Source organism: Solanum lycopersicum, chromosome 7, assembly GCF_036512215.1.
Source record: "Solanum lycopersicum chromosome 7, SLM_r2.1".
Classification (NCBI taxonomy): Eukaryota; Viridiplantae; Streptophyta; class Magnoliopsida; order Solanales; family Solanaceae; genus Solanum; species Solanum lycopersicum.
In genome coordinates, this window is record NC_090806.1 from 70388255 (window position 1) to 70410819 (window position 22565).

Consider the following 22565-nt stretch of genomic DNA (forward strand, 5'->3'; position numbering starts at 1 on the left):
TTCAATGAATTGATAGTGTGTTGTATTAGATTCTTACAGCAGATACAACTACAACATCAGAGTTTTCGTTTCCTAGTTATGGATGCTAAGTATCAATAGTATACCCTTCAATTTACATATTAATGTCTGCATGATAACACTACTAGTGCCAATACTGCAGATACTCATTTCTCCACAGAAGAAAATTTCAAGCTGCTGACAGTAAAGCAGAAGAAAATATACATACCCATACACGTGCAAATGAAAGAGCGAGAGCAGCAACAGAAGGAAATTCAACTTACGAGTTGATTCAACTGCCATCTGCTGGCACCACCCGCTCCTCTCAGATGTGCTACACGTGACGGTAAAATTGAAAATGCAAAACTGAAACAAGAGAAAAAGAAGGGAACAATTTACAGCATGCATCCATGGTTTAATGAGAATTTAAACATGAGATCATCGACTCATCAGCTAGCAATAGCACAATCTGTACCAATCTCAATTGTTTGAAAATCTATAAGGTTGCACCTCAAAAGATTTTGAGCTGATGTTTAGCGATACTGCACCTCAAATTGGAACATAGATCAAGAGTTCCACAAGTCCTTTGGTCAACTTTAGATCACTAAGCAAGACTTATGTTAAATGTTTAAGCTACCATAAGATGGGAATATACACCCAAGATGACTTTTTGTACTGTCAACGAACACCACGGTTAAGCATCCCTTGGAATGATAGATAGAGATCCTTGTTATCCGTTCCAAAAATCTCTTCTGCTTTTTTCAAAGTTTCCTAAAATAATACGATGTGCAAAAAGAAAAAACAGAAAAGCATTTAGATATTGAATTAAGCAAATACAAGGTAATCATAGGACAGTCTAATAACTAAGATTATATTCATCACCTCACGAGATTGCTTTTGAGCATTTAGTTCCTTTATGTTTGCTAGAAACGCACTGAACTGCTCATAAGACAGACGACTCCTGAGTCAACACATGCTGGTCATCAGGATCGTTTACTCAAAAAAATTAAAAAGAACAAAAGTCAAAGATTTAGATACCTGGCTTGACGGAAGAACTCCTTCCCATCAGCTCGAGGAGTTTGAGCTTAAAATTCACATACATGAACTAATTAGTAATAAACAATTTGTCCAAAAGGAAACAATATCAGCTAGCAAAAGTTGTTGAGTGTTTGTTACACACGTATAGAATCATTCTTACACTAAAGCAAAATTGTGTATATAATGTAAATATTGGAGTCAACACAAGTTTGCATCTCATATAAAGAATGACTCTCAATGTGTGTAACGACATCTACAGCAGTAACATTTGTATAAGCTTATACAGGGAAATTGGAAAGAAAAAAGACAACTCTTGGAAACCTGGTTTTGGCCGTGCCCTTGGAGGAGAGTTAGCTGCTGAGGACTGTTGACTCGACTGTTGACTCGAAGAATAGAATGATGACATTGAAACTCGACGTTGAAATTGAGGAATTGTTGGAGAGGTACTGCCAGATGTCCGGCGTTGAAATTGAGGAATTGTTGGAGAGGTACTGCCAGATATCCTCCGAGGAGATACTGCAGCAGAACATCGTCTGGGGGATACACTAGCAGAAGCTATTTTTGGTGTGTCACTTGGAGTAAGCAGTGGTGTTATGTAAGGGCTGGAAAACCTTTGCAAAGCGTGCTTTGAAGCTGGATCCAAGAAAAAAGATATAATAATTACACAGCTTTCACAACATTCTAATATTATCATGTAAGAACATGTAAAGTCAAATACCGTCACCATTACTTCCTCTTCCGTCTACAGAACCACTGAAAGAATGATGCACTGTGTAGCTATTCACCTCCTCTGCAAGATAGAATTATCAAAATCAAACTCACAACATCAGCTCTCGATAGCTTGAAACAGCTAAAGTCACATGATATCTGAAACATAAAAAGTAAACAAAATTCGAAGGACTTAAAATGTCAATGGTGAAATTACCTTTTAAAGGATATGACTTATGAACAGATTGATCATAAATGCCAATATCTACAGTTTCAGCTTGCTGCCATGGTCAAAAAAGAAAAGATCATCACAGTCGATAAAAGAAAAGAAGAAATCTCTTGAAGGGAAACAAAACTTCTAAAAAGAAGAGCTTGAGCCTCAATTTTTTGTACTGTCCTACAAGTCAATGGAAATCACGTTCATTCTTGTTTATAATATTACAGATTATACCCAAATTTTCTTTTTGCAAGTGCTGGTGACCTTCTAATAATACTCTAAAAAAAATGCCAAAAAATGAATATTATGAAACTTACAGATGAGTCATCATCACTCAAAGACTGCACCAATTGCCTTTTAAAGGTCTCCAACTGTTTAAACAAAAAAGGAAGTAAGTTTATGCAGTTGAAATGAAATTAGCAGATTAGCCTATGAAATTTCCACTTTCAATATTCTTTCTTAAGAGGGATGACAAGAATACTGTCCAATACAGGAAATAAGCACTACGAAAGAACCGAAAGCATATAAAGCAGTAACCATAAGCCTCTGCTTTTCAATTTTTTAACACATTCACATTCGCTGGCAGTATTTAGCAAGTATAATAACAATTTTAGCTGAAATAAAGGGAAAGGATTCTTCCCTTCCAAGTGTACTATAAATGTCAATAACAGTAAACTCACAAACTGTGTGCTTATTTTTTACATTGTCATCAGGCATCCAGGAAAAGTAAATCATCATGAGATGAGCTCTACTTTAAACATTCAAATGAACTTATTAGCAAGCAGTTTACTTGCTTGTATTCCATATAACACAAGAGCAAATTAATTTAACTGCTGAAGTTCTTCATTAGCATCCCAAGAAAAAAATGAAGCATGGATGCCTCCCCTTCCCCTCCTCTCCCCAAAAATTATCTCAGGTTTATAAATTGAGACCAAGAACATGTTAGACCAAATGTGTGAAGGGAGACATGTAGTCAAGCATGTAGTTCTGCATGATTTTTCCAAATCAACTAAGCAAGTAGCAAACGTTCTGTTCCATTGCAATCCCAAACATATCCACAGATGTTTAAAATGGTCCTTTTTTCCCTTCAAGATTTTTATGATGGTCAGCTTAAGTAATACTACAACTAGTTTCCAGAGGCTTTAGCCTAGTAAGAGTTACTTTTAATATTACAAGAAAAAGAACATCTGTTTCACTAGCCTTGCTGGTGAATTGATCATCTAAATCAGCAATTGAAAGTAACCCTCAAAAGTTAATCTAAAGAATAGACCCTTAGAAAGGCTAAAAGCATAAACAGATGAATGAAAATCATGATTCATGAGAGAGTATCCCTAGAATTGAGCAGGAGAAGTATAAAAAACAATAATAATTGAAGAAAAGCATTAACCTTTGCTAAGTCACGACCAAGCTTCTTTGCAGTAATAGCCAGATTATCTCTCTCCTTCGACAGTTTCATCTTTTAATTCCCAAAAAGAAAAAGAAAAAAAGAAACTTTAAATGGAAATGAAAAGCAAAAGCTAAGGGAATGAAAAAGTAGTGATTTTTGCAGAAATACATTATCTTGGAGGGTGATGTTCAATCGCAATTCGGCCTGGTGACAGGCGTTTTCGAGCTGAGAGACCTTATCCTCGAGGTCGAGGATGAGGCGATCCTTTCCGTTAAGATTCTGCCGGAGCCTGTCCATGTCAGACTCCAGACTTGTAACGCGAGAAGCGATTGCCATGGAGGTGATCTTCCGGGCAAGGTCCAATTGGTCATATGGGTCCGTCGGAATAACAGAAAGTATTTCATCGGGAAGGTAAAAATCCGGGCCGGCATTCCGACTGCTTTCAATGATGCTGTTGTCCGACATCTCCAAACCCTAATTTCTGAGAAAATGGGGTTTGGAAATGGAGAAATGTGTGTGAGAGCTAAGCACGACGATGTTGTATTTTTTATTTTTTCAAAAAGGATCGTTCTATGTATCTAGCTGTGGTGGGTTAATTGGGTTTCCCTCCAAAGGTTTTCTGTTTGGGCCCAGTCCATGTCTTTCTATTACACTAGGAAACAAATAGATACGGACTTTTGGCTAAATTTACGAACAAACGAACGAGCGGAGCTATTTGTCTTTTAAAAAATGAAGTAATTTCTACTGTGTGTATGTATGTACTTCACTTGTGAATTTAGTAACTAAAACGATCATTAACTTTGTCTAAACAACAAGTTGGTGTACTTGGAACTTTATCTCTAAATAGATACATTGGCCTGTAAAGTCGCAATCAAACCTGAATTTCAAATGTTACAATTTGAACTTTATTCCCCCCACCCCAAAAAAAAAGAAAAGAAAGAAACCAAAGGTATGATGTGATTCCCAATACAAAATATGCTTTGCTAATATAAAAAGATACAACACAATCCCCAAAAGAAGAAGAAAGGTATGTTCCTCTTCACATTGATTTTAACGGAGAAACGCACTGTTGGTGGTCTCACAATTCATTCATTCAACAGAATCATGCATCCAAAGACGTAAATCTACAATGTACCACCACCAGAGAATTGTACAGCCAGCAGCCTGGACACCAGTTTTCCGCCCGGAATGGAAAACAGCACTAGCTAGAGTCACTGCCAGAACCATCTCACTCTGGCAGAGGATATCCCAGTTTTTGTGGTTCTCTCACTTCATATAAAATGTACATTGTTTCTATGCTCACAAGTATAAGGTTTCTATCAACATGAGCCACTTGATGCTGAATGAAACAAAATTAGCATCATTTTGAAGCCCAATAGACTTTCAGCACTCTTCATAGGAAACAACAAAGAATTGTATGGCCCAATTCATGCAATTTGCATTAAATACTTTCTTCGTCTTACTTAACAGCTCGTACACCAATAGTTTTGACACGGAATCTATACTGAGGTTGAGAATCATTGTCATCATCATCGTCATCGTCATCTTCACTAGACTCATCTTCAACCCTATCCCATCTTGAATAGTCAAGCCGTGAATGTCCTTTTGGCTGTGGGATTGCTTCCCAGCTAGACGACGGTTGTTCAGACGATTCCATTTTTGGAACATCACTGACTTCAGTTGTCTGTTTGACACTTCCAGACTCAGCTTTTATTGTGGTTACTTCCACAACATCTCTTTTGTCTTCTCCTACATCAACTTCAGTGGTTTCTCTATTTGTACATTGTTCTTCCCAATCATCATCATCTTCTTCAAGCTCTGCTTCATCTTCAGGTATTCGAGCAAGGGACTTTCCTTGAACAAAAGAAGAAACATCTCTAAATTACCATCAATGAAAAGGGTCAGATAGACGAGGAAAACAGTCTCGTTTACTTTGAAAACTTTTCGCCAAGAAATAAAGAATCATGAAACCACTACTCTATATGATCACATAAATTCGACTATATGGTGACTCAACTACAAAGGAGGAAAGAAAATCAGAATATAATGAGAGTCAATTCATTTGCTTGACCAATTTATGCCAGAAGTCTGTCCTAATTTGGTTGATGTTGATTTCCCTAAGAATTAGCAAAGATATACAAATGCTTAATTATGACATTTCAAGCAGCACCATAATGTAAGTAGAAAGGAACATAGGCCCATTAAAGCTAAGCCATAGATAGAGCCACAAAGGATAGAGAGGAGTTGGTGAAAAAAGTAAACAAACATAAAAAGAAAACCCAAGAGAAAGGCAGAATGACTACCAATTGTGTCTTCAGACGGGCATGGAGGTTTTGATACACTTCTGATGATGGATTCAATTCAATTAACCTGTTGACATCAAAAAGTGCTGAATGGTACTCCTTGAGGGTGACTAAGGTTTGAGCGCGCAACATCAGCGCGCCTGTGTGTTTTTGATCAAGTTCAAGCACCAATGTGCATTCATCTGCTGCCTGCAACATGAGATAATAACCAACAGTAAGCTCAAAGAAAGCACTGGACAGATAAATCCTCCCTCCTTTCTCTAATTTATCTTTCTTCAAACAATAACAAGAGGAACACACAGTATACTGCAGTAACACAAACTATAACAACCAGGCATCATTTTTTTTTGATAAAATATGCTCAGAAAGAAGGCCATAAATATCTGACAAGAGACACGTTCAACGCTGTTGGAGTACTGTCCATTATTAGGATCATTTTTTTGAGAATGAGTACTGTCCATTATTAGGATCATCATCAACAACTGCTTCAAGTTTAACGGTTTATAAAAAATGAGACTGAGTGATTACTTCTTCTGCTCACTCATATGCTTACTACATTATCGATAAGGGAAACCTAAAATACAAAGAAATTGTTCGAGCTAACTTAGATATTTCTATTTTTTAATGGGAAACACAATATGCTAGTTTTAGTAATTAACGAACAAGGTATTCAAAAAAATTTGGCTGTATTCGGGTATCAAGCAAATCTTGGATACATAAAACTTCACAATTACCTAGTTATCAATTATGTACACAGCCCGGTCATTGAAAACAAATTACTAACATCCACTGGTGGAGCTACAGCCTTGGAAGGGTGTCAGCTGAACACTGTTTGTAGAGCTGAAATATCATTTTTAACATACAATCATTCACTCTTGACACAACTGAGAGTGATAGCTCAGCGGCCAAGGCTGGTCTGACTTTCTAAAGAGGCACGGGTTCGATTCCTACAGCTATTATCTGCGTACATTTTTTTAAAGTAAAATAGAACAAATAAGATGAGTCGTTCACTAACTCTTGCTGCTTGTGCTGAGAAAATATACTCTCATATTAAATATTCTTCTTAACGGGTTCTTGTGTTATTATTACAAGAAGACAATGAGAAATATTTTATTGCTATCAAAAAAAGGGGAAGTATTTTTCATTATTCAAGATTCAAACTATGTAAATTTTCACCAATATTTTAAAATGTATTATTTTTATCATATTGACATGAGAAATATCATAACTTATAGTAATTTTCATAGAGTTCAAACATAGTGTTGATTTAATCCAACTTAGCTTCAAAGATTAGTCAACTTGACACTCGGAAAGCAAAAAATATCATATAATTTGAAACGGGTGGAGTATTATTTATAGGCATCACAAAACTAAGCACAAGACATACTCTCTTATTTCATTATTCGAGATCTAACTCAACTTCAAAAGCTAGCTCATGAAAGGAAAACTTTTCAAGACCATATAAAGAGTCTAAATTCTCCTCATCCCACTGATGTAGGATTCAACACCCACCTCACACTTAGATTTGGACACCTGGAGCATGGACAAGTTATAAGGGGACCCAACATCGGTAAACCACAAATTGGAATGGGCCTAGCTCTGCTATCACGTTAAATAGACCTTAGGCCCAACTCAACCCTAAATGCTAGCTCATGATGAAAGTATTGCCCAAAACCTTGAAGAGTCCAAATTCTTCTCATCTCACCGATATGGGACTCAACACTTAAAATACAATTTGATAATGTTTTAGGCGATTTCGTAGTGCCTAATGTAATGAAGAGAGATTTAGTATTATTTCTAATAAGTTTATCGATTAAAAAAATTCAAGATATGAAATCTTTTCAAGTAGGATTGAATAATTATTTGGATTATGCTTTCACTAGAAGAATTTACTTCATCTCTTTTTAAGTTAATTTAATTTATACAATTGTTAGTATCATAACAAGTGCTTTTATGACTTAGCTAAATATTATGTAGCTTCACTAAAAAAAATTGCGCCCTTTCATGATTTTTCTTCTTTTATTTTTTTGTATTTACCTCTTCGAAGTTCGAACACCCTTCACTAAAATCCTGGCTACGCCTCTGCTAGAGTCCAATACAATATTCACTTCATGATGAGCAAATCAGTTAAGATCTTAAGCTACTCATCCAAGTCCTTGTATTTTGAGATATAAAGAGCCAACCAACAAGGAAAACCAAGAACCTAGAAAACCAAAAAAGATGATTCAATGATTTGCTATCTATGGGGGTATCCAATCCAAGAAAAAGAAAGTTGATTTATTGATTTGGAACTTAAAGTCCAAGCAAGTAGGGTAAACATTAAGTTTAAAAAGGAAAAAGGATAACCCTTTTTGCTTCATTTGAACCATGTTATTGCTGAAAAGAGAAAACTTTATAACCCATGCTGAATTGAGTAAAAGATTGAATTTCCAAAAGAGCAACCATTTGTTACCACTGTGATGGTGTCACAGCACTATATATCAACTAGCCATTCGAAATCAGAAAGGTCAAAGCATCAAGTTCAAAGTTTGAGAGGTCGAATTGAACAAATGTTTGATGTAATTCAATAAATAAAGATGTAACCTTTTTGAAATCGTGAAGTTTGAGGAAACAAGCAGCACGATTACTGTGAAGAGCGATCTTTTGGGAGTTTGTTTTAGCCAAAGAAAGAGCATCGGTATAAAAACCCAGAGCTTGGGCATATCTACCTTCCCTGTACATCTGGTGAGCTCTTTCGATGTTGTTGATGGCAGCTGATGAGGCCATGTTTGTATGTACCCTAATTCGAAGAAATTTAATCGAATAACAGTAACTTGAATCTGAAAAATTGGGGGAATTGAGGTGGAAGAAAATGGATGAGGGCAAAGCAAATAGCGGAGCTGCAATTGTGTGTACGAGAGGGAGCACAATTTAATTTTGACTATTAACTAATAACCACGATAATAACATATTTGGTTATTTCAACTTTTACGAGTACGAAATTACTCAACTAAGTCAAATATTATTATTTAACTAAATTTGTTCAAATAAAAGATAAGACTAATATAATGTGTGACTCGTCATATATTAATATTTCCAATTGAGAAAAAGATGTACTTATATTATTGATGTTCTTCAAACAATGAATATATAATTGATATTTATGTTATAGATGTACCTCAATATCACAATTAATTGAATATATGTAACATTATTTCAGTTTATTGCTTTATCAGAATAAATAAGTCCATAACCATCTGGTGATTGGATACATACTTACGAAATTAATCAATAGACAAAAAAAATTATATAATTTTTGTAATTTAATCGAGGTAGTCTGTCTAGTATCAAAATCTACAAGAGTTTTCTTCGAATAAACAGTCTTGCGTTTGTGACCATGAAACCTTTGATCCTTTGTTAAACAGAACGGCAATAGAGAGTTGACTTCGATTCTCATCCAAAAAATCACAAAAAATCTTCTTATGTAATATAGATGTCATTTTTAGCTTAAACATTTTTTTTTAATGACAAAAAATACACAAAATAAAAATATTTCTCACCTAAATATCTTATACTATTATAATTCTCTTTGGACATCAAAAGCAAAACTATATCAATATGATATAGTAAGCATTTTTGCCACTAAACAAATAATGTTAATTAGCTTCTTGAACTTGTAAACTATTCAAAAACCTCAAAAGGAAATAGGGGGAAAAAATCATAATGATAAATAATTCTAGTACCTTTTCCTACTTTCTCAAAAAAAGAAAAGAAAAAAGAAAAAAAAATATATATATATATATGTAGTAAATAAAATAATGAATCCAGATCCAGCTAAGATTTGGTAGATCTGTAAATAAATATAGAGGAGTCGGTCACATTTGACGAAATCGACCGTTACATAATTTCAAATCCGAAAGGACCGTTAAGAAGGAGGGCTCCTCTTCATTCATTCTCCCCCAAATCCCAAATCTCCAATGGAGAGCAACAGTTCAATCATGGAATCCAAGCCCTCACACCCACTTCACCAAATTGCAGAAACCCCAACTCACAAGTTGCTTCTCAAACAATGGCTGAAAGAAGAAGAACTCATCCTCAACAGAATCGCTACCAAAGAAACCCAAATCGATTCCGTCCGCAATGAAATCACTCAGCTCTACTGCATTTTCTTCCTGTTCCATTCGATTTCCCTTATGCTTTTATTCAGTGCTTCCTCCAAATGGGCCTCGAGAACTGGGCTCTGCCACCGTTCATGGATCCCGTCAATCTGTTCTCTCCTCTGTTCTATGGGTATTATTTGGGCTGTTAGGTACAAGACGGATACAGAGAGTCACTTAGAGAAACTGTTGGAGAGAGAGAAAGAGGATGGGAAATTACTGGCAAAGTGTGTGGAGGAGCTGAAGAGAAAAGGGGTGGAATTTGATTTGTTGAAGGAAGTTGATGCTCTTAGGAGGGCTAAGAGCTTGAGGGTTGAAGCTAAGGTGGTTCGAAAATGGTCAGCTAGAGACTTTGTGTCTCTGTTTTTCTTCTCTGTTACTTGCCTGGTACTCGCTTTAACCAGGACCATTTTGTGTAATTGATACTTACTACAACTGAATCGGAAAATTAATTGTGGGGAAGTTACTCTTCTGCTTTTTATATTTTAATTTGATTCTTATTTGGCAATGAATTTTTAACATTTTGGTGGATTATGCATTTTATATCAATAGCCACACCAAAAAGACTTGTCAATATTTAGTCATAGCAATCTACTAGTCCTTAAAATCAACGAAAACCTATGGTTATACATGCAGAAAGAATCTAAGCTATACACAAATGGTTATAATACATGCAAACAAAAGGGTAAAAGTTTATCTCTGACTGAAAAATGCAAGATTTCATCTACCCTCTCCAATGATGTCACTGAGCATTGGTGTGTCCTGACCTGATGGTGAATAACCTGTAGTTGGGGCTCTACTTGTACCCACTGATAAATCTGGCATTTGCGAAGAATGACCACTCATGAAGGTTGTTGTATCTTTGAATTTCCAGTCAGTCAGGTATCCAGGTCTCGAAGTCACAGCCGCAACCTCAGCATCTCCTGTAAGCATTGCTATTGCACGGGACATTGAGGGTCGTAATCCTGGGGATGTTTGAGTGCATAGTAGAGCTATCCCTATTACTTTTTTCACTTCTTCTACATCAAATTCAGATAAATTTGCATCCACTAGCTCAGTTTCGCGCTTGTTCTCATGAAGCTGCCAAGCCTAGAAGAGCAATGAATATGGTTAGATCTAAACAATAAATGTAGGAACCACAGTAGAGCATCCTTCAAGATTAAAAAAGAAATAGAAATTGCAAAGGAAGATATTCTTCCATTTCGTTAATCCAAGTGGTATATCATTCCTGATAAGCACTTGGAGCAGCAATGAAAGCACATTGTTCTAATACTTTACTAAAAGCAAAGAAGGAAAGGACTTTACCCACTCAAGAAGGTAGATCTTGTCTTCTTCCAAGCTCTCATCAGAATTTGTTCTACCACTGACAATTTCTAGAGCTACAACTCCAAAGCCAAACACATCAGCCTTCTCTGTCAGATGTCCGCGCATGGCATATTCTGGTGCAAGATACCCTCTACAAGAAAATGCTAATGAGAATGAAACCAAACTATAGAAGAAAAGGAGTCTAAGAATATGACACATTTTCCATTTTCAGGATCTTACATTGTGCCAGCAACACGAGTGTTTATATGCGTCTGTTTGTCATCATAAAGTTTTGCCAATCCAAAGTCTGAAATTTTTGGGTTTAGATCTGCATCAAGCAGGATATTACTGGCCTTCACATCTCGATGGACAATACGGACTCGAGATTCCTCATGAAGATACGCTAGACCCTTTGCTACTCCCAAGCATATCTGGAAGCGTGTTGGCCAATCAAGATATAGAGATCCTTTCTCTGCGCAATTGAAGCTATAATCTCAATAATCATTGTATAAATATCAGCAAGTTTAATTTTTTTCATCTCTTATATGAGGAAAGGCAGAAATTCCAAGATATTGTATTTCATTAGTACCAAATAATGCTTGATCAAGACTCTTGTTTTCAAGGTACTCATAAACAAGTAATCGCCTGTCTCCCTCGATGCAGCAACCATAGAGCTTCACAAGATTACGGTGTTGTACAGCTGATATAGTAGCAATCTCGGCCACAAACTGACTCTTTCCTTGGTGTGATGCCACAGACAGTTGTTTAACAGCAACAACCCTCTCATCCTCAAGTGTTCCCTATTCATAGCAAACAAGAAAGCACAAGTATTTAGTCATGAAACATAATTTCTTGATTTTGGAGAAAATTTGCAATTTAGGGAACACTAGTTACTTCGGGACTTCATGTGGAAGAAGAGATTACCTTGTAAACTGGTCCAAAACCTCCCTCTCCCAGCTTATTAGAAGAAGAGAAGTCACCAGTTGCAGCTCGAAGTTCTGAATAGCTGAAAGTGTAGGGTCTGGTATCTATCCCCATGAACTCTGCAAATTTGAAGAGAAAATGTCCTTAATAAGCCAAAGGCATCAATTTCTGAGACTTACACCCTAGAACATACATTATACAATATTTCATAAGGTGAATATACTGAAGGAATGCATATGCTGACTCCTTGCATTAACTCTTGCTCAACTAAACCAAATTGTCAATATCAAGAACAAAAAAAAGAATCTTGAAATGGAAGTGTTGCTAACCGACTTTCCAAGTAGCAGTTAAACTCAAAGATAGATATATCACTTGAAAGTCGAAAACGGAAAAACCATACAATATCAGATTGCATTTCTTACCTTCATCTTCCAAAGCCTTCTGCTGTTTTCTTTTCTGAATTAGGTAATAGGCAGCAAATAATGAAATCAAGCTTATGACTCCAACTCCTACAACAATTCCCACAATCAGACCGGTCCGGTTCTTTTTTGTAGTAGGAGGCTGGTTGCTAACACTGGGTTCAAAATCTGTAGAAAAGCTTAGCACTGTGAGTACAGTTCTGAGTGCCTCGTTTAAGCATCTAGTTGCTGTATGTAATACCTGGGGTTGCACTGATTGCTGATATGGAAGGTCCATATGTGCTTTGTATAGGTACACAGCAAGTCCCTTTTCCAGCCCAGTGGAGATGTATCTCAAGATGATTATCAGAGACCTGAGCAGTAAATTGCCTTTGAACAGCTGCGAGGGATCTTCCCCCAGCCTCCCTCTTTATGTCAAAATCTTTCAACTGCCGAACTCCCTGGAAAATGATAACCATAAAATTATTAAAGTGATGCTCTTTTTGGACCCAAATCATTCCAATATTTCTTTGATTATGAATAATATATGTTTCTCTATTTTCAAAAACAATCATACCTGTACATAAATGTCAAATACACGTCTTCCAACACTACGCCAAGTTGGGGGATTTAAGATTTCTGACTCCGCAAAATGGAGAGTCACAGTGTAATTACCATTCTCAAGGCCCAAACCATAGTATCTGAGTGATCCAGCGGAAATTCGTGCAGTTTGGTAGAGCTCAGAGTCCAAGGTGTTTGTAAACTGAGATGAGGTGAAGCTTGTGAAGCTCTGATTTGGACGATCAGAATGCAGACCAGCATTACTAACAGCCCACCTCCCTGTATTAGTCATGAAATATGTTGCTGGACCCAGAGTCTCATTCTCACTCTCATACGATATCTGATCACTGGATCTTATTGCACGTCCTCCTCCACATTTAATTGCAAAGTCAGAATCTGTAAATTATGAAAAGTCACATGTACGAGAAGATAAGAAACCAGTACACGGTTTAATATTAGAACATAAGCAGTAGAATAGGGTAGCAGATGTCCTAGTTTCTTGGTAAACGACATGTCATAAGAAGAGAAAATGTTGGACAAATATTACAGAATTAGGTATATTACCTTAAATGGACGAATTCAACTAAATGGATATTGACCCATTCTGATATTGTGGTTTATAGATACAAAATGTAGAACAATTATTTTAAACTTATTCATACTAATGAAACCAGAAACTTGGAGTAGGATTTTTGTCCTCAAGTAATTATAGGAAGCACTTACATATTGGACGTCCTCGATTGCAGGGGAAACTCCGTTGAAGACAATTTAACCCCGAAGGCAAAGAACTGAAGACAAAGGAAGTATCACCCGTTTAAGTTCTTCAAATAAAGAGACAACTATAATTTTGCTGTCAACTAAATTTCTGATAACCTGCTATCTGATTGATCTATTTGTTCTGTTGTAAAGTTGTTGGCAACTAAATTTCTGCAAGTTTCCAAGTATCAGTGTTAGCATGCTGATCACAGTCAAGACTGAGACCAAAACGTAGAGAGAAAAAAGATTAGGTTAAGCATTATATAAACTTCAGCTATTCTCATACTTACAATTGCAGATTTTCATTGATCCAAGAAGGGAAGTTTCCAGATAACTCATTGTAAGATAAATCTCTACATGCAAAAATGGAATTATAAGCATTTCAGATATTTTTGTGCGCAAATATATAAAACATGTCAAGCATTTATATGTAAAAGGGAGAAAGTAATTTAGAGTTTGCATGAAATTGAAGCATCAGTTCAAGAAGGCCATAAGATAAAAATAATTTGAAGACTAGATGCTATACATACAATTATATGCTAGATATTATGAATCAATCTAGTAAAGCCTCTGGTGTTATCCTATCAGTATTACCTAGTAAAGCCTCAAAGTCTCAGTAATGAAGATGCTGAAATAACTTATAACAGAAGTAGTTCTTCATTCTCCTTAATAAGAAGGTGAATATGTTTGAAAGTTCAGCATACTCGATCCAACAGAAAGGATATCGATCATACAAAAACAAGAGTTACTCACATAGTCTGGAGAGACCGTATCTTCTGAGCTGGCAGGGCGCCTGTTAACTTGTTATCACCAAGAAACCTGATGATCGAAAAGGGAATTAGCACCTGAACACATAGTTAAGGTGGTATCAAATATAAACAATTTAAATCGTCTGTTACAAGTGAGTCAGTGAAGTCAGATTGAAAAGTGCATCTGGAATACGCCCAGTCAAATTGTTGAAGCTCAAATCCCTAAGAAAAAAATAAAATGAAGGTTAGACCAAAGGGGTATAACTAGTAATTGATCAATATAGTAGCACATGAACTTGAGTTGATATAGTAGCACGACACTTTTACAAGTGTTTATGCTCACATATGATGCTATAGGTCATATAAGTGAGATAATTAAAGTTCAATCCAAAAGACTGAGGACTAAAAATGTTTATAAGAACAATATCATGCTCAGAACTCACAGTAGTGTCAGGCTCTGATATTCTCCAATATTACTTGGGATGGAACCTGAAATATTGTTATTTCGTAAAACCCTGGAAATACCAAATTTAGTTGGTCAGAGAAGAAGAAAGAAAATATAATGTCAAGATTTGTAGCATGTGGTGCTATGTCATATTGTTCCTTACAGCTTGCTTAGAGACTTCATATTCCTAAGGAAGTCAAGTGAAGAGCTCCCATTGGATAGATCACTTATTCTCCTGATAGTTATGCAGCAGATGAAATATCAGATTCTGCTAAATGTAAAAGGGGGTTCTAAACTATGAACAAAAATGATAAAACAGACGCAAGAACTCACAGATCGGTTAAAGTGGTTAAGTTGGAAAAGGAAGCTGGTATTGTACCCTCAAAAGCATTTCCTTCGAACCTCCTGTGGCAATAGAAAGCTCAGTCACAGACTATGCTAGGAGATGCAGCAATAGCATTATAGCAATGCTGCAAGAAAAAAGAGACACGCCATTCTCGAAAGAACTCAAGAAATAAAAACTGGACATAGTTCAAGTAACTGTGGTCTCACAATACAGTAAGTTTTGTCCAATTATTTCCAATGAAATCAGGAATCCTCCCTGTAAAAGCATTATCTGAAGTCCACCTGAAACACAAATAGTTCGTTTTCCAGTTAGATTTATTATACACAAGTTTCTCGAAGTAAAAATTGGGAAGCTATAGAAGAAACTCTTCACAAAGAGCTCTTACACTTGTTCCAACTCCTGCAGTCTTGCGAACGTCAATGGTATTGGTCCACTAACACCAGCGCTGTTGAGATAACTAAGCAACGAAATTGTAGTTTTTTTTCAGAAAAAAAAAGAACATCAAGCTACAGAAATGACAGAATAATTAAATATAAAGATGTTTCTGTAATTAAAAAAACGGTTTCATACATCGCAAAAATCCTAAGAACATGTGAAATTTCAACAATCAAGAAGTCTCGAATCAGGAGAAAATAACTTATAAACCTCAAAAATTAACTTTCGTTTCCTAAGTTTGAAAGAAACTCTCATGTATTTGTTAAGTTTTATTGTTTGGCATCTGGTATGTCTGAAATGTGTGCTATATATTTCAATTTATCCTATTTCTTTTTTCCTTTCTATTTCTGTATGTTGCATGTTTAAATTAGAATTTTAAGGATTGAAACATGTAGAATGGAATGAGAAACAAAAAGAAAAATGGGCAAGGAAGATCGATACTAACGTACATAAAATGAGAGTTATATTGTCTTAGCCATGTTGATTGTATACTATATTTATGATTCATGTGACAAATATTAACAACCTAATATAGCTTATCATAGTCTTCAGACAAGGAATGATTACTTTATACAGAAACCAGAGAAGGATTGAATTAATTATACTCCTCATCTAGCATGAAAATAGATCAAGCAGAACATAGATTGCATTAGAGCGTTGACAAACTCCTTCTCTACTAGTATTATTTGAAGATTTTGCATTTGATGTGTGTGTGTGTGTGTGTATATATATATTGAAACAATGCAACACCATCTAGATTCAGTATGATATTGACGAACAAATAACCTATTTCTCATGCAAACTCCAAAAATGTAACAATTAAGATTTGAATGTTAAAACATGAATGCATCATAACTTACATTTGTGTCAGTTTTGTTAAGTTTCCAAGCTCTGAAGGCAGAGGCCCGGAGAAGTTGTTTGTGCCAAGACTCCTGAAAATGCATAGATGATGCCCTTGATAGATGGATAGATGATATATCATGAAAGCAAGGACATAATAATTATAAGAACCTACAATGATTGTAACTCAGTCAACAAGCCAAGTTCCTTTGGAATCTCCCCTGACAAAGCATTGACGCCGAAGGTTCTGAAGACACCAAACATATTAAACACAAAATATGATGATTGAGCATAACTGAAATAGAGTAGACTTACAGCCATTTCATTCTTGTGAGGTTGCCAATGGATGGGGAGAGTGTGCCTGTTAAGTAATTTTGTCCCAAATTGCTGCAATTTGTAAGCAAACTATGAGTAGTTGGGAGATAAAAAGATGAAACAAGTATAAGTTAGGAGGAAGATTGTACAGATCATCGAGGAAGGTAAGACTCCATAATTCCTCTGGGATTTCACCGATGATGTCCAATGCATAAACTCTCCTGGGAAATAGAAGTGATATATTTTGTAAAATAGAATCGGCGGATCCAACATGCAACTAGTAGAGTGACTTACAAGCCAGTGATGTGACAAGGAGTTGTGTTGTTGGCAGAACAGTCGCATTTGATGGAAGGATTAAAATCTAGGATGGAAGTTGAATCAATGGCAGCTCCACTACATAACTCACCACTAATATTCCAACGCTCTGTAGCAGAAATCCCCCAATTTTGGAACATGGAGTTCAATATACGGGCTGCACAACTATGAGACTAGATTAGTCATAACAACTAGTAGCATAATTTATTAATTAATTAAAAGAACATCATAATTTGTTTGAAAGTAAAAAGATGTGACCTTCAGAAGGATCAGTTGTGGCAATTGTTTGAGCTACGGCTATCTCAAACATGTACATCAATATAAGAGTTGTGCTTGCCCAGGCCCCAGGCACCGCAGCCTTCTTCATGTTTAATTTGCGTAGCAGAACCAAAGAAAGAGAGGCACTTGCTAAATGAACAAACAATATATAATTGCACCTTGGACTAAAGGGCTGCAGAAAAGCTTTCTTTTTTTAATATATATATATCTGTAATGCTATCATCATATATATTAGCCAACTTTCCTAGAAATCTATCTGTTCAAATAGTCCACTTGTCTAGTTTAATTTGATATATATCTTATATTCATATATTTAAAAATTGATATTTTTTTGGTTCTAATCAAATATAATCATCCTTCTTTTTCTTACCCCTTTACGTCAAATTATTTTGAGTTTTAAATGATATAAATTTTAATATTTTAAAATATACTTTTTATCATATTGATGAAATAATAATAGAAATTTATACTAATAAATTTGATCAACTAAAATTTTATCATTACTTATTGAGCTCACCTAAATAAATTTAATTTCAAAAATTAATATTTATATAACAAAAATAATATCGCTATTTTGAGATGGATGTAGTAGGATATAAAAGCAATTATAATCGACCAATAAGAGGTTGCGTTAATTGGTGAGGTAAAATGAACACCTGGGAACGAACTTAAAGGCTGATAATAATCGAAAGTAATAAAAAGTCAAAAAAGTTTGATAGAGACATAACCATTGAATTGAATAAACTAAGTCAAAAGATAGAAAGGAGAATATTATTTGCGAGGTAGCTAGCCATCAATATTCAATAAATGTTTAAACATTCAAATTAACAAAACTCAGAGTTGGTGTGCAGGATAATTAATTCATAGTTGTTGAAGAATATTATATTATTAGTAGTACACGAAAATTCTATATATGGAAATAGTCGATCAACAATATGCACAGGATCTTTGTTCACATTATAATTTCTTAAACTTCCAACTCATGTTGTCATCCGAAAGTAAAAATGACAAAATTAAGCTAAATTTGAGTGAAATTTCACCATGTGTTTGCCCATAAAATTTGAGAAATATATTTCATCTTTTTAGAAAAATATGATTTATACACACAAGTTTTAAAAACTATCAAAACTAACTAAAAGTTTGTATTACAAGTCAATTGAATGTTAGTTACAACAATAACAAATAATGTCCATGACACTGAAGCAACGTGATAATTTAGAGTGAGTGCAGCAAGAATTATTTCATACATCGTGAAGTAGATAAAGTACATGACTTTGTTACCTAAAGCCAATTTTTAATATTTTTCATCAACAATCATATCATTATTTAATATTCACTAAATATTTCATCATTATTTTAGTGTTCACGTAAAAAATGATATAATACAACGCAAGCAACTACTAGAGAAGGTGTTTTTGTAAAAGATAAAAGATTGGAATAAAATTTTAATTTTTAAAATATCCCAAATAATGATATTTGACCCAAATACTAGAAAAAACTAATATTTGGAAATTTGGGATATTTGCCAAAAATATTTGTCAAATAATGACAAATTGTATGGACAAACATTATTTGTCAAATTTTTCCCAAATATTATTTAAAAAATTTATGGCCAAACGTGCCCTAACTCATGTAATACATAATTTGTCCACTCCGTTCAAGTCTTGTTGAGTTAATGATATGCCTATTTGATGACTCAAAAAAATTGGATCCCTTTAATTCAAATTCATTAAAAAATTAAATTTATTTAGGCAACATATGAGACAAATACATAAATAGTTTGATTCGAGGATTGTTATTCACGTTATACTTAAAGTTTTATAAGTTTATCTAAGATAAGCATCTTTTTTTTTTTTTTATCAATTTCAGGTATATGAGATCGAAGTTGAAAAAATTTCAATTATATGCAAAAGTTCCTTTTAAAGAACATAGTTGTCCAAATATATGACACCATTATTAATATCTGATTTAGGATAGGGAAACTTTCACAAATACCCATTAAAATAACTTAATTACTTTAGCAATAGTTTGATAATTATCATTCGTAGCTACATGTTATAGGAAGGAGAGAGGTGAGCGAGATTAGGAGAGAGAGGAGAGAGGGGGCAAAAAGTGTAAAAGAGGTGAATTGTATATGTATATTGGTTAGATAATTGTATATTATACATATGTTTTGTATATATGACAAGCGAGATTGAGAGAGAGAGGAGCAAGGTGAGTGAGATTGGAGAGGAGGAGAGAGGCGAGCAAGAGAGGGCAGATAGTGGGAGAGAGGTGAATTGTATATATATATTGATTAAATAATTGTATACTATACATATGTATTTGTATATTCTTGCGAATTTAACCGCGTAATTTTTCCTTTAGGATATGATTTTGGGCTAATTGATGGGCCTTTGAGATGCCACCTGTCTTTGGGCCTTAAGTGGTCCATCTGTGAAACAATCTTTAATCCACGAAAGGGATGAACGAATACAAAGCTAATATTAACAGCTAAATAACGAGCTCGGAAATATACACAGGAACTCCATGTAAAAACAATTAAAGTCAAAAAGATTTTTCCAAATTAAACTTTACCCAAGCATAGGAATTAGGATACAACTTTTTTACATAATTTTTACACTATAAAAGATCAATGGCCGATGTTATAGTCTGAAATTATGTATTTGCTGGACCATGAAAACATAAGTTATGTTGAAAAGCAAATATTTACGATTTAAAGAAAATTGTAATTTGTGGCTATAGTTTCTCCAATTGTTGTTATTCGTCGGTTTTGTATAAAATTAAAATTTATATAATTCGATACTTGATTGTTTAAATCCATAATTTTCTTATATACAATTTATGGAGAAATTATAATAAATTACCTTGTTTGTATATTTGCAAGCAAAATATAATGGATTTCAAAAAAAATCCTAAGTGGATAAATACATAATTTGTATATACTTACCCTATTTGTATATTAGCGAAATATACAAATTGCTAGGAAACGACAAAATAGCTATGGAGCGCAAAATATCAAACCTATAGCTATTTATTCTTATTATATTTATGTTAGTTATTTCTGAATTTTTCTTAACAATGTATTGGTCCTCAACAATTTTATGGGACAGATCAAAAGTTCGTATTGACCCAAATATCACAAAAAGCCCATCTCATAAGTTGTTGGGCTTAGCCTTGTCATGCCCAAGTCTTGATGAGAACTTGTGGATTTGAACCATGAAAATTAAGAAAATCTTATGCCTTCTTATTTAATGAGCCATACAAGTACGTTGTTATAATTAAAAGAAAAAAAGAAAGGAGAGATAATAAATAAAAAACATCAAGTCATACGATTTGAACATAGAAATTAAATAGTGAATCAACACATGATAGCAATATAAGTAATTATAATGCAATATAATTTTAGTTATTACTGTTATGTCTGTTAAATAATATTCTTTCTTTAACCCTAAAAATGAGAAAAGTCAAACAAAATTATAGAAAACCGATACTTAATTAGTAAGAGGTCCCATGCAATTATGGAGTATATTCTTCCTTAACCCCCGAAAAAGAGAAAATTGTATACAAAATTATGGAATTTATCTTTTGGTCGTTTAAGCCCAAATAATATATATAACTAACTATACAGGTCGTGACTATATATATGAGTTGGAGACACGTTAATGAAACAAAAAAATAAAATTAGTAAACAAATGTTTAAATGAGTAGTCAATATAGTTTAAGTGGTGTTCACATGTTGTGGCTTATTAATTTCCAAGATCCATGATGTTTACAACACATTAATATAATTAGTGGCTTTTTCTTATCTGTAAAGGAACCATAATCTCTGTGCTTAATTCTTCTTCTTTATGATGTCAGTCAAATTAAACAATGATAACCTCTGCATCATCCTAATAGCTAGTGTGTACATTACTATAAAATTATCATAATCATGACATATTTTTATAAACACCGTTATATATGCCTATGATTATAACTATATAAATATCCTTGATGTTTCAAAGTTCAACTTTTAGTTTATTTTCAGTTTGACTTGTTCAAGTCGGTCATTTTATGTAAATTTAATACGAAGATTTTTCTTAATTTTGATTAAAGAACATTATTAAAACACGAAAAATCAATTGGTATCATGGAATTATTCCCGAATAACTTGAGTTGTAGAGCGTACCGTTCGTCAAACAAATATATACTTCTTTATATGTGATAAAAAAATAATATCCCCTATAAAATATTGTCAAGTTAAAACTTAGAAAGTTAAAGTAATGAAATTTAAGTTGACCATTTTGAAAAAACGTCCCTTAAATACATAAACCGACAATTAACTCTAATATTTATCTTTTTTTGAGTCTTTCGTACATCCAATTGTGAATATTCACGAACTTAATGATTATTAAGTAGTACTATATCATATCATTATTGATATGTATTAAATTATAAATAATTGGTTTATAGTTAAACAGGGTGCCAAGATCCTAGAAATAATAAACATAATTCATATATAAAATAAGCAAAAGTTATACATTTTAATTAATTGAAGATAATGTATTAATCACATAATACAAGGATCAGAATTAAAATTTTGTAATAACTAAAGGCCAATTATCCCAGTCTTAACTGATTTATAGGTGTTTAATTACTTGTAATAAAAGGGTAATATATCAAAACCATATTGGAGTGATAATACGGTATCTCTTCATTTTAAACAAAATCTCTAGGGGAAGTTGAAAATAAATATATAGGCATAATAAAACACACATTTTTTTATATTACTGAAACCTAATTGATCATAAAGAGTGAAATAATAATGAGGTCATGGTTATAACGTTTTTGTTATTTCGTCGTCAGCATTCCACTGATGAAAGCGAAAAGAAGATACTCTTATATATCGTCAATGCACAAACTCCTCACATTCACATTCCCTAATTAATTTTAGAATTTTATTTCTTTTGAATTAGAAATTAAAACTTAGCTCTAATTATAAGAGAGGACTTGTTTTATAAAAAAATCTATTGCTACAGATCATGTGATTGTAAATGGGAATATTCGATATTCCCTATCTATTATTTTACTAAGAACCTAAATAATTCTTTCTAAATACCAAAGAAAGT

The 22565-nt window shown here is 34.0% G+C and overlaps 4 protein-coding genes across 7 annotated transcripts; 1 reads left to right on the forward strand and 3 right to left on the reverse strand.

Moving 5' to 3' along the window:
- Positions 1-4135, reverse strand: LOC101255902 (uncharacterized protein At4g15545). 4 transcript variants are annotated; one of them, XM_004243927.5, is made up of 9 exons: positions 3516-4135; positions 3348-3416; positions 2278-2331; positions 1961-2024; positions 1754-1825; positions 1357-1668; positions 1036-1081; positions 880-958; positions 1-768 (listed from the first exon to the last, which is right to left on the reverse strand). In XM_004243927.5, exons 1-9 carry the CDS (start codon positions 3810-3812, stop codon positions 676-678), a joined length of 1086 nt encoding a protein of 361 aa, XP_004243975.1. In that variant the 5' UTR covers positions 3813-4135; the 3' UTR covers positions 1-675. The 4 variants fall into 4 exon arrangements, with proteins under 4 accessions (XP_004243975.1, XP_069143278.1, XP_010324208.1 ...); XM_069287177.1 differs by having other exon boundaries at positions 880-936; positions 1760-1825; positions 3516-4086; XM_010325906.4 differs by having other exon boundaries at positions 1760-1825; positions 3516-4086.
- LOC101256199 (uncharacterized) lies at positions 4122-8591 on the reverse strand. Its single transcript, XM_004243928.5, has 3 exons — positions 8234-8591; positions 5651-5839; positions 4122-5196 (listed from the first exon to the last, which is right to left on the reverse strand). Exons 1-3 carry the CDS (start codon positions 8414-8416, stop codon positions 4807-4809), a joined length of 762 nt encoding a protein of 253 aa, XP_004243976.1. The 5' UTR covers positions 8417-8591; the 3' UTR covers positions 4122-4806.
- A 558-nt stretch (positions 8592-9149) lies between these two features.
- On the forward strand, positions 9150-10248 carry LOC101256607 (uncharacterized). The gene has a single exon (XM_010325905.4). The coding sequence runs from the start codon at positions 9607-9609 to the stop codon at positions 10207-10209; it is 603 nt and encodes a 200-aa protein (XP_010324207.1). The 5' UTR covers positions 9150-9606; the 3' UTR covers positions 10210-10248.
- Positions 10249-10298: 50 nt separating this feature from the next.
- LOC101255608 (probable LRR receptor-like serine/threonine-protein kinase At1g56140) lies at positions 10299-18136 on the reverse strand. Its single transcript, XM_004243926.5, has 24 exons — positions 17434-18136; positions 17155-17332; positions 17010-17081; positions 16861-16932; positions 16721-16792; positions 16566-16637; positions 15656-15727; positions 15477-15551; positions 15258-15329; positions 15088-15159; positions 14923-14994; positions 14630-14701; positions 14484-14549; positions 14021-14083; positions 13848-13901; positions 13698-13762; positions 12991-13370; positions 12676-12874; positions 12438-12602; positions 12016-12134; positions 11681-11891; positions 11332-11563; positions 11092-11242; positions 10299-10875 (listed from the first exon to the last, which is right to left on the reverse strand). Exons 1-24 carry the CDS (start codon positions 17540-17542, stop codon positions 10507-10509), a joined length of 3084 nt encoding a protein of 1027 aa, XP_004243974.1. The 5' UTR covers positions 17543-18136; the 3' UTR covers positions 10299-10506.
- Positions 18137-22565: the final 4429 nt, after the last annotated feature.